The 12,500-nt window shown below is 53.1% G+C and overlaps 1 protein-coding gene across 1 annotated transcript in view; it reads right to left on the reverse strand.

The window, feature by feature from the left end:
* The window catches only part of LOC133121784 (son of sevenless homolog 1-like), a 57,782-nt gene that overhangs the window by 13,814 nt on the left and 31,468 nt on the right, over positions 1-12,500 (reverse strand). Inside the window, 5 exon segments of the mRNA XM_061231249.1 lie at positions 253-356; positions 3,494-3,616; positions 3,943-4,024; positions 10,361-10,700; positions 10,702-11,020. Of these exon segments, the coding sequence (XP_061087233.1) occupies positions 253-356; positions 3,494-3,616; positions 3,943-4,024; positions 10,361-10,700; positions 10,702-11,020 (968 nt within the window).

Consider the following 12,500-nt stretch of genomic DNA (forward strand, 5'->3'; position numbering starts at 1 on the left):
TCTGTAAATAGTCTCTCGGCTGTGTGATCTGCCATTTTGAACGTGACGACCTGTAAATTCGGATGGATTTTGACTGGCTGTCTGCGCTCTATCATTCACGCAGCTACACCGTGCTGCACGGATTTGAACCCGCAGCCCCTGACACACCGTGCTGTACCACACTCACGCCAGCCCCTGCTACACCGCGCTGCACGGATTTGAACCCGCAGCCCCTGACACGCCGCGCTGTACCACGCCCCCGGTCAGCCCTACCTCGGACCATGCCGATGAACTCCTCCAGCCTCCTCAGCAGCTCGGCGTCCCGCTCGAAGTCGTAGAAGTGGTGCTCCACCCAGTGCCGGCACACGTTCAGGACCCTGCGGGGGGAGGGGGACGGGACAGGGGGGTGAGGTTTCGGTCACCTGATTACACTCTCCATGGCAGGTTAAAAATCGACAATTACAGGGTTCTCTCTGACATTTTTGACAAACATGAGTTCAGTGTCATAAATATGTTGTGTATAGTGCTATTTGATAGGATTTTGACATTGCACATTCAGAGTGCTTTTAGGGTGCCTGTCATTTTCAGCTACGAATAACTGCTCTGCGTTTCAGTGTTTTGTTGCATTAGGATGTGAAAGCTTTGAATCTCGACATCTGAAAACTACTCAGAACACAGACAGAACCTTATAATTCCAAAGTAATATGGTAAATGGTTGGCATTTATATAGCGCCTTTATCCAAAGCGCTGTACAATTGATGCTTCTCATTCACCCATTCATACACACACTCACACACCGACGGCGATTGGCTGCCATGCAAGGCGCCGACCAGCTCGTCAGGAGCATTTGGGGGTTAGCCGTCTTGCTCAGGGACACTTCGACACAGCCCGGGCGGGGGATCGAACCGGCAACCCCCCGACTGCCAGACGACTGCTCTTACTGCCTGAGCCATGTCGCTCTCAAAGTCACGAAATGTTCGAATTTCAGAAAGATTTGTGGCCTACAAAAGGCAAGGTGGACGTAAAATGTTAACAGACATTAACCTTCCAAATATTTTGCACGCGAAAAGTACACACTTCGACTCTTCAGTGAACGATGGCTTCCGGTACGCGTGGAAATAACGTGCAACCCAGTGAGCTGTCCAATTTGCACTATCAGCGCAAACTGATCCAGGGCCTGATAAAACGAGACATCAAGGTAATGAGCTGGCACGAAAATAAATGGATGCTTTGTCTGGCTGTAAATGACCTCGTTCCCAAATTTCAGCACTTTCACCCGACCTCTCCAACGCTCTCAAGGGCAGAGGACTTGAGTGGGCGGCCGCAAGTTAGCAAAATAAGGTCTTGATTATTATTAGTATAAATTTTGCACAGATATTAGGATGTGTTTTGTCACACAGAGTGCTCGCTGTGTGGAACAGCTTGCCAGGACATGTAGTGGAGGCAGGGACACTGGGGGTTTCCAAGACCAGGCTCGACACGGGTGTTAGACGCTTTTAGGTAAACCAAGTATTAAGTACACTACGCTAGTCATAGGAAAAGGTGAGCATGGCTGGGCTGAAACCTAGCTTCTCCACCCTAGCTCCCCGGTGGTGGAACTACCTCCCCATCCCCACTAGAACTGCTCACTCACTGCCCATTTCTCCACCGCAGTCTGAAGACTCACCTCTTCACTCAGTACATTAACTCCTCTCCTCACCCTGCACCCTGACTCCTCTGCAGGAGTGCCCTGATTTACTGCCACTCCTGTATCACCCATCTAAACCTTTTACCCCTCGTTATACTTTGTAGTCGAATCTAGGACTTGCATTTGTGTTTGCTGTAGTTCCTGACCGTATTACTTATGGACTTACATTGACATTTTACATTTTTGTCATTTGGCAGACGCTTTTAATCCAAAGCGACTTATAAGCGCATAGGTTCTACCACAAGTCAAAGCATCACATCCAGAACTAGGAAAAATACACATGGAACGCTGTTCTAAACATATAGTCGTCATTGGGGGGGGGGTTAGACAAGGATAGGGATATCAGAAAGGAGGGGCGGGGGAAATCAGGAGGAGGACTAAGGTAGAGTTTGACTAGACTTGGCCTATTTGCCAGGGGCACTAGACGTGATGTTCACGGCGGCGTGTGGGGGTCAGTACCTGAGGGGCACTAGTGATGTTCAGGGCAGCGTGTGGGGGTCAGTACCTGAGGGGCACTAGACGTGATGTTCAGGGCGGCGTGTGGGGGTCAGTACCTGAGGGGCACTAGACGTGATGTTCACGGTGGCGTGTGGGGGTCAGTACCTGAGGGGCACTAGACGTGACTAGACTAGGCGTGTCGGGGGTCAGTACCTGAGGGGCACTAGACGTGACTAGACTAGGCGTGTCGGGGTCAGTACCTGAGGGGCACTAGACGTGTTCACGGCGGCGTGTCGGGGTCAGTACCTGAGGGGCACTAGACGTGATGTTCACGGTGGCGTGTCGGGGTCAGTACCTGAGGGGCACTGGACGTGACTAGACTAGGCGTGTCGGGGTCAGTACCTGAGGGGCACTAGACGTGTTCACGGCGGCGTGTAGGGGTCAGTACCTGAGGGGCACTAGACGTGTTCAGGGCGGCGTGTCGGGGTCAGTACCTGAGGGGCACTAGACGTGACTAGACTAGGCGTGTCGGGGTCAGTACCTGAGGGGCACTAGACGTGACTAGACTAGGCGTGTCGGGGTCAGTACCTGAGGGGCACTAGACGTGACTAGACTAGGTGTGTCGGGGTCAGTACCTGAGGGGCACTAGACGTGACTAGACTAGGCGTGTCGGGGTCAGTACCTGAGGGGCACTAGACGTGACTAGACTAGGTGTGTCGGGGTTAGTACCTGAGGGGCACTAGACGTGACTAGACTAGGTGTGTCGGGGTCAGTACCTGAGGGGCACTGGACGTGACTAGACTAGGCGTGTCGGGGTCAGTACCTCAGGGGCACTAGACGTGATGTTCAGGGTGGCGTGTAGGGGGTCAGTACCTGAGGGGCACTAGACGTGACTAGACTAGGCGTGTCGGGGTCAGTACCTGAGGGGCACTAGTGATGTTCACGGTGGCGTTTAGGGGTCAGTACCTGAGGGGCACTAGACGTGTTCAGGGTGGCGTGTCGGGGGTCAGTACCTGAGGGGCACTAGACGTGTTCAGGGCGGCGTGTCGGGGGTCAGTACCTGAGGGGCACTAGACGTGACTAGACTAGGCGTGTGGGGGTCAGTACCTGAGGGGCACTAGACGTGTTCAGGGTGGCGTGTCGGGGGTCAGTACCTGAGGGGCACTAGACGTGTTTGTGGCGGTGTGTGGGGCTCAGTACCTGAGAGGCACTAGACGTGATGTTCAGGGTGGAGTGTAGGGGTCAGTACCTGAGGGGCACTAGACGTGACTAGACTAGGCGTGTCGGGGTCAGTACCTGAGGGGCACTAGACGTGTTCGTGGCGGTGTGTGGGGCTCAGTACCTGAGGGGCACTAGACGTGTTCAGGGTGGAGTGTAGGGGGTCAGTACCTGAGCTGGACCGGCTGCACGTACTCCTTGCGGAAGCGTTTGAGCTCAGCGCTCAGAGGCTGGTCCCCGTTCTCCAGAGCCATCTGATCCGCCTCCGTGGGCTTGGGCTCGGGAATCTCAAACCTGGGAGAGACGGGGAGGGACAGGGTCAATCAGGGGCCCCTTATAGCACCATGACGTGACGTGACGTGACGTGACATGACATACACACACACACACATCGTCAAACTCAGGTGCCCCTTATAACACACACACACACACACACACACACACACACATCGTCAAACTCAGGTGCCCCTTATAACACCATGACATGACGTAACACACACACACACACACACACACACACACACACACACACACACACACACACACACACACACTTTCACATCTCTCTCTCTCTCTCCCTCTCTCTCACACACACACACACACACACACACTCCACTCACCTCTCCATTAAGAGCCCCAGTAGCTCCTGAGGCTTGCAGAAGGAGCGGTATGTGGTCAGAAACGTCCTCACAAAGTTTGGATCTGAAAAACAAAACCACACAAAAAACACCATCACTCAGAAGCACAGGGAGAACAACACGACCTTGGTTTCACCCAACACAAAAAACCCTGACACACACGCTGGCAAAGATGTTATTTTTTTGGTTTTCATATCTGAAAGATCTTACCGCAGCTACGAGGCGTTTCCATGACAACGTGACCTTGTTCACCAACCGCCATAAACGCATTGTTCTCATATCAAACAAGAACATGCCTAAAAAAACATCTTTTTTTTTTATTAATTGGCTTTCATAGCTGAAAGTGTTATGGCCAGGACTGATGTAACAGGAAATCTCTACACCTGCGCTCAAGTTCCACTGAAAAACACAGTACGGCTCTCCACCGCTAGAGACACAACAAAAACAAACGGAACACAAGAAGAAGAGTCAGTGCTCACAATAGTAACTCCCAGGCCCATAGCAAAAGAACAGCAAACTACACGGTAAATCAGTGGGTTTCAGTTCGGTTTCCGCCGGGTGGAACGGATGGACAGTTACATTCTGATCAAGCATAACTGGGGGTGCCATAACTCCAGTACAGTAACAGATCACAGAGAAACACTGATGATAACGAGGCCGCATCCGCCCAGTCGTCTGGCAGTCGGAGGGTTTGCCGGTTTGATCCTGCCCTTGGGTGTGTCGAAGAGTCCCTGAGCCAAACACCAAACCCACAAATGCTCCCGATGAGCTGGCTGGTGCCTTGCATGACAGCCAATGGGTGTGTGCATGAATGAAACAATCGTACAGCACTTCGGATGAAGGCGCTATACAAATGCCAATCGTTTAACATTTACCATGAAGAGTCAGGTCTGATGAACTCCAGGTCTGGCCAATCACCAAGGCAACAAAGGCCAATCACAGGACGTTTTTCCAAATTCTCTCACAAACACCAGAGCTCCGTGCTATAGAGACAACATTTCTGAGAGGCAGGGCTGGGGGCTGTGATAGAGGCAGGGCTGGGGGCTGTGATAGAGGCAGGGCTGGGGGCTGTGATAGAGGCAGGGCTGGGGGCTGTGATAGAGGCAGGGCTGGGGGCTGTGATAGAGGCAGGGCTGGGGGCTGTGATAGAGGCAGGGCTGGGGGCTGTGATAGAGGCAGGGCTGGGGGCTGTGATAGAGGCAGGGCTGGGGGCTGTGATAGAGGCAGGGCTGGGGGCTGTGATAGAGGCAGGGCTGGGGGCTGTGATAGAGGCAGGGCTGGGGGCTGTGATAGAGGCAGGGCTGGGGGCTGTGATAGAGGCAGGGCTGGGGGCTGTGATAGAGGCAGGGCTGGGGGCTGTGATAGAGGCAGGGCTGGGGGCTGTGATAGAGGCAGGGCTGGGGGCTGTGATAGAGGCAGGACTGGGGGCTGTGATAGAGGCAGGGCTGGGGGCTGTGATAGAGGCAGGGCTGGGGGCTGTGATAGAGGCAGGGCTGGGGGCTGTGATAGAGGCAGGGCTGGGGGCTGTGATAGAGGCAGGGCTGGGGGCTGTGATAGAGGCAGGGCTGGGGGCTGTGATAGAGGCAGGGCTGGGGGCTGTGATAGAGGCAGGGCTGGGGGCTGTGATAGAGGCAGGGCTGGGGGCTGTGATAGAGGCAGGGCTGGGGGCTGTGATAGAGGCAGGGCTGGGGGCTGTGATAGAGGCAGGGCTGGGGGCTGTGATAGAGGCAGGGCTGGGGGCTGTGATAGAGGCAGGGCTGGGGGCTGTGATAGAGGCAGGGCTGGGGGCTGTGATAGAGGCAGGGCTGGGGGCTGTGATAGAGGCAGGGCTGGGAGCTGATAGAGGCAGGGCTGGGGGCTGTGATAGAGGCAGGGCTGGGAGCTGATAGAGGCAGGGCTGGGGGCTGTGATAGAGGCAGGGCTGGGAGCTGTGATAGAGGCAGGGCTGGGGGCTGTGATAGAGGCAGGGCTGGGAGCTGATAGAGGCAGGGCTGGGGGCTGTGATAGAGGCAGGGCTGGGGGCTGTGATAGAGGCAGGGCTGGGGGCTGTGATAGAGGCAGGGCTGGGGGCTGTGATAGAGGCAGGGCTGGGGGCTGTGATAGAGGCAGGGCTGGGGGCTGTGATAGAGGCAGGGCTGGGGGCTGTGATAGAGGCAGGGCTGGGAGCTGATAGAGGCAGGGCTGGGGGCTGTGATAGAGGCAGGGCTGGGGGCTGTGATAGAGGCAGGGCTGGGGGCTGTGATAGAGGCAGGGCTGGGGGCTGTGATAGAGGCAGGGCTGGGGGCTGTGATAGAGGCAGGGCTGGGGGCTGTGATAGAGGCAGGGCTGGGGGCTCTGCGAGGAACAATGGCCCCTCAGTGCGGATTTACTAACAATCAGCCTGGAGCTGCAGGAGGAAACACACTCTGACGCACACACACCGGCCTGCACTTCACACACGCTCCCAAAATAGATCCACACACACACACACACACATACACACTCACACGCACACATACACACACACATACACAAACACACATTCACACACAAATGCACATGCATACACACTCTCCAAAAATCGATCGACACACACACACACACACACACAGAAAGACACACACACACAGACACACACAGACACACTACTTCAAAATGAAACAAGATGGAGCACTTCAGAACACTTTAATGAGGTCTCTGTTCTTAGCACTCTTACACACAAAAACACACATTTCTCCATATCTCTCTCCCTCCCTCTCTCTCTCTCCCTCACTCCCCCTGCGGGTAAGACAGAAGCGAAACACGGTACTCCTTCTTTAGTTTGCACCACATTAACATGGACAGGAGCACCTCGAGGCCTGGGGTTCGAGACGGTGAGCATCCCAGGAAGAGAACTGGGGGGGTCAGTAGCTTGGAGTGGGGGGGTCAGTAGCATGGAGGCGGTCAGTAGCTTGGAGTGGGGGGGTCAGTAGCATGGAGTGGGGGGGTCAGTAGCTTGGAGTGGGGGGGGTCAGTAGCTTGGAGTGGGGGGGGGGGTCAGTAGCTTGGAGTGGGGGGGCTCAGTAGCTTGGAGTGGGGGGGGTCAGTAGCTAACTCTGGGAGCTGTTTGAGTGGGGGGGTCAGTAGCATGGAGGCGGTCAGTAGCTTGGAGTGGGGGGGTCAGTAACATGGAGGCGGTCAGTAGCTTGGAGTGGGGGGGTCAGTAGCATGGAGGCGGTCAGTAGCTTGGAGTGGGGGGGTCAGTAGCATGGAGGCGGTCAGTAGCTTGGAGTGGGGGGGGTCAGTAACAGGGAGGCGGTCAGTAGCTTGGAGTGGGGGGGTCAGTAGCATGGAGGCGGTCAGTAGCTTGGAGTGGGGGGGTCAGTAACATGGAGGCGGTCAGTAGCTTGGAGTGGGGGGGGTCAGTAGCATGGAGGCGGTCAGTAGCTGGAGTGGGGGGGTCAGTAGCATGGAGGCGGTCAGTAGCTTGGAGTGGGGGGTCAGTAGCATGGAGTGGGGGGTCAGTAGCATGGAGTGGGGGGGTCAGTAGCATGGAGGTGGTCAGTAGCTTGGAGTGGGGGGGGGGTCAGTAGCATGGAGTGGGGGGGTCAGTAGCATGGAGGCGGTCAGTAGCTTGGAGTGGGGGGGGGGGGGGGGGGGGTCAGTAGCATGGAGGCGGTCAGTAGCTTGGAGGCGGTCAGTAGCTTGGAGGGGGGTCCACGCCGGCAGCCCGCAGACAGGACGCACCTTTTTCCCCCCTCCAATTAAAATAACCGCACAATTCATTTTCCTGAAAAGAGCCCTGGAACCACGACAGGAAAATACTGGATCTATATTTATTCCCAACGTTTTTTTTGAGGAAGTTTATTTAGGGGGGGAGGGGGCTGCGAGCAGGGGAACCCAGCGCCACCCAGATCAGGAATTTCGGCTCCCGCGCGTGTCGCATTGTGGCCGTTAGTTTGTTTTACAAAAAAAAAAAACGAATACAGCAGATTGAGACACTGCGAACGGCAGAATTACAAACCGACCCATTACCCATGAGCCACCTGGGATCCCGGAAGCGCCCGATTGTGTGATAAAATGGAAAACCCTACATGAGAACAAAAAGAAAACATTAAAAAGAGTTGGAAAATTAAAAAGCGAAGCAAAGTTCGCAAAGTGAGGCATATTGTATTTAAACCGTATAGATGGTTATATGCACAATAAACAATGCATTTAAATTAAATTGAGGCTCTTTTCAGTATAATTAAACAACTTGACCATCCAATTTCAAAATAACTAAATTACTTCTATATTTGCCTCCTCTCTTGAAAAACGAAATACAAAAAGGAGCTTGCGATTGTTTGGGGCATTTATGATGGTCAAAAAATGCGTCCTCACAAAGTTACCACATGCTTACATAAACCGCAATCGGACTTGTACCCAAAATAACTTTTATATTTTATTGAAGGGCTCACGGATTCAATCAAAGACCCACAGAGCCGGTTTGGGTAAAACGATTCTCCCACCAGCTAATGCGTACAGGGAGCCTCTTTCTTCTTCGCTGGTATTTAGGCCAGTTTGTTAAGACGCTGTTTAAACAGTTTCGCCTGGCACCGCGGGCCGCGAATCAACAGAGCGATTAGCACAAACGTTTTCTCCTAACGTTTTCACCTTTAAAAAAAAAGGGCCGATCAGCGACAGACTGTCTGTGCCAGCGAGAGCGAAAACGCAGTTTACTACTGGAGGACGGCGGTGTTATCAGCTCTTTAATGACACGAACACAAAGGAGGGTCATCGTATTCCCGGCCGATGACGTTCGGGCGCTTCCCAAATATTTACGAAGGGGCTCAGAAACGTCTTTAAATAGCGGCAACGTGACGAACGCACAAGAAAAAAGGAGGAAGTCGACTTTTCTTCTCCTTTGTTCTTGAATCTCTGCACACTGTGTAGTTTTCCTCCTCCTTTGTCGTTTGGTCGTCTTAAAGATTTTCCCGTCCTTCATCTGACATTCAAACATCTTTTCACATATTTAAATGAGGCCAAGTACTGACTACAAGTCCACGTTGTGTTTAAAAGGCTATCAACTTGGCACAGCAAGTATTTCAGTACGCTAAATTCAGGAAAATAGATTCCAGAAATGTACTACAATACTACTACAATGTTATATGAGGAATTTTCTACGAATTAAGTGAATCTGAAATTAATTTCTTTAATTGACTGAATGTAAACGGAATTGGCCCCCAACTGTGGCACATGAATTTCATTTTTATTATGTTTTTACTGATTTATTGATACTGGTTTCATTGGCCACACATGGCTCCAAAGGTAACATTTACGAGGGCTATCTGACAACCAATAGGATTCTCCGCTGAGTCTGGTGACAGTCATGGAGGTGTTGCTGCAGTGTCTGCTGGGATTGGGAGCCCCCACTCTCTCACCTGCATACATGTGGTAAGGGAGCCCCCACTCTCTCACCTGCATACATGTGGTAAGGGAGCCCCCACTCTCTCACCTGCATACATGTGGTAAGGGAGCCCCCACTCTCCACCCGGATACATGTGGTAAGTGACCATCGTCTCTCTCACCTGCATACAAGTGGCAGATGACCCCCACTCTCTCACCTGTATACATGTGGTAAGTGTCTCCCACTCTCTCACCTGCACACGTGGTAGATGACCCCCCCATTCTCTCACCTGCATACATGTGGTAAGTCAGCCCCCACCTACATACAAGTGGTAAGTGACTCCCACTCTCTCACCTGCATACAAGTGGTAAGTGAACTCCTCTCTCTCATGTGCATACATGTGGTAAGTGACTCCCTCTCTCTCACCTGCATACATGTGGTAAGTGAGCCCCCACTCTCTCACCTGCATAAATGTGGTACATGAACTCCACTCTCACCTGCATACATGTGGTAAGTGACTCCCTCTCTCTCACCTGCATACATGTGGTAAGTGACTCCCCTCTCTCTCACCTGCATACATGTGCTAAGTGACTCCCTCTCTCTCACCTGCATACATGTGGTAAGTGACTCCCTCTCACCTGCATACATGTGGTAAGTGAGCCCCTCTCTCACCTGCATACATGTGGTAAGTGACTCCCTCTCACCTGCATACATGTGGTAAGTGACTCCCTCTCTCTCACCTGCATACATGCGGTAAGTGACTCCCTCTCTCTCACCTGCATACATGTGGTAAGTGACTCCCTCTCTCTCACCTGCATACATGTGGTAAGTGACTCCCTCTCTCTCACCTGCATACATGTGGTAAGTGACTCCCTCTCTCTCACCTGCATACATGTGCTAAGTGACTCCCTCTCTCTCACCTGCATACATGTGGTAAGTGACTCCCTCTCACCTGCATACATGTGGTAAGTGAGCCCCTCTCTCTCACCTGCATACGTGTGGTAAGTGACTCCCTCTCACCTGCATACATGCGGTAAGTGACTCCCTCTCTCTCACCTGCATACATGTGGTAGGTGAGCCTCTCGATGAGCTTGAGCACGGTGCCGGCCTTGATGATGGGGATGCCGGACTTGGACTGCACGTTCTCCTCGAACACCACGTTCTCCTCGGAGTCGGGCTGGGCGAAGCGGTACACCTCGGCGCCGGGCAGGCGCACGTGCTCGTCCTTCTCCTCCTGCAGCATGGTGAGGTCCAGCATGCGCTCCAGCGTGGAGCGGTACTGCAGCGAGATCAGGGCCGCCATCCAGCTGCTCTTCTCCTCCGCCGACTTGGCGGCGAACACCACGCTGTTGCCGTCCTTCAGGATGATCTCGAAGGCGTGCCGGTACTCGCCCCTCCTTGTCGTCCTTGTCGTTGATCTGCACCTTGCGCATCAGGAACTTCTCCTTCAGGCGGTACTCGGCGGCGCTGGCGCCCGGCAGCCGCGGCTGGCCGTGGTTGGACTTGCAGCAGACCATCAGCCCGTCGAACAGGAAGATGTGCCGCTCGTGCTTGGCGCCCACGCGCGTCAGCGTGCCCTCCATGATGAACTCGTTGCAGCACTGGCCGATGTCCTTGCCCTCCCAGCCGTCGATGTTCTTCTGGATCTCGCTCATCTTCTTGATGGCCAGGTGCTTGCCCTTCATCTGCTGGCTGTAGAAGCGGCAGGCCGACTCGCTGCACGCGGCGCCCCCCCCCCAGAATATCCGTGTTTTTTGGGGTGGGGTGGGGTGGGGAGGGGGTGCGGGGTGGGGGTGGGGAGGGGGGGAGAATAAGACAGGAAACGTGGGTCGGAGGTTCACAGCAACACCCGCGACAACAACACCAACGTGACACTACAATAACGTGAAAACAAACACTCGCCGCGGTAAACAAGACGAAAGTTTTCTGCGGTCAGAGATTTTCGGGGGAGATTACTAATCAGTATGCCGCCAGTATACTTCAATCTGCAATGGTTTCCTCTTTGAACCACAGATTTTTTTTTTTTAGAAAGGCTGATAAAAAAAATAAAAAAAACGCTACAACACAAATCTCGGTTTATTCTATTCCCCAGATACAGCTTTACTGTTCAGAGATTTGTGGGGGGTTTTTTTCGGGTTATACAATCAATCCACAGAGGATTTGAGAGGGCAAACGGGACAGACTCTACACGTTAGGCGACGTTGCGTAAACGGCAGGAAAAATAAGCTTACTTTTTGGACACGACTGCGGTCAGAAATCCGGCTAGCGGCGGGCCGGCCCGGTTGGCGGGCGTTTCTGCCGACGCCAGAACCTCGCGCAGCACGGCGTGACCGTCCCCCTCCCGGACCCGACCGGGCTCAGAGACCCAGGAGGACCGCGCGTGTCCAGCGCTTTCGAGCTCTCTACTGAGTGCGTGTCCCACTCACATCGCATAACCAACATCACAGTCTAAAAACTGCAGCTTAATCAACGCGCTTCAAATCAGTCAACTTCTAAAATTAAAAAATAAATAAATAACAAATAAACCCCGCCCCCCCCCCCCCACACTAAATCAAGAAAACGACACAGTCTACAAAATTTTTTTTAAAAACTGAACAAAACCGGACGGTAATTCATTGTTTGTGTATACATGTACATAAAACTAGTCATGTCTCACAAACGAAGGCTCTTGTGGTTGATGAGTACATACATTTTTTTTTTGTTTTTTTTGTTTTTGTATTTCCAAGAGCCAGGTCTCAGTCTAACGGTATTCCCAAGCTACTCGTGGACCTGCTCGCCGCACAAAGAAAAAGGAAAGGCATTCCGCACGGATAAGCCCAGCCGGGGCGACCAAACGCGCAACGCGAGATTCCGTCTCCCGAATCCATCACCCCCTACCCCTCCCGGCAAAGTAAGAAGAACATACCATAAGACAAGCCATGTTTTCCCCATAAAAACGCCTACTAACCACCAGAAAACAACCACCGGCAAAAAGAAAAAATAGAGCGGTTAAACCCTAGGTCCTCATGATCGATGCTTCGAGGTCCGTAAGAGAGGAAGAATCACGGAAAATAGAGAGCAAAAAAAAACAGACGGATGAACCAGGTCTATGAGGATGGGCGGTCAAGGATGTCTGTACTTTTCTCCTCTTTCTTTATCGCTCTCTCTGCGTTGCTCCTTCTCTCGTTCTCTTTTTTTTTTTCTTTCTTTCTTTCTC

This window comes from Conger conger, chromosome 2 (genome assembly GCF_963514075.1).
Source record: "Conger conger chromosome 2, fConCon1.1, whole genome shotgun sequence".
Taxonomy (NCBI): Eukaryota; Metazoa; Chordata; class Actinopteri; order Anguilliformes; family Congridae; genus Conger; species Conger conger.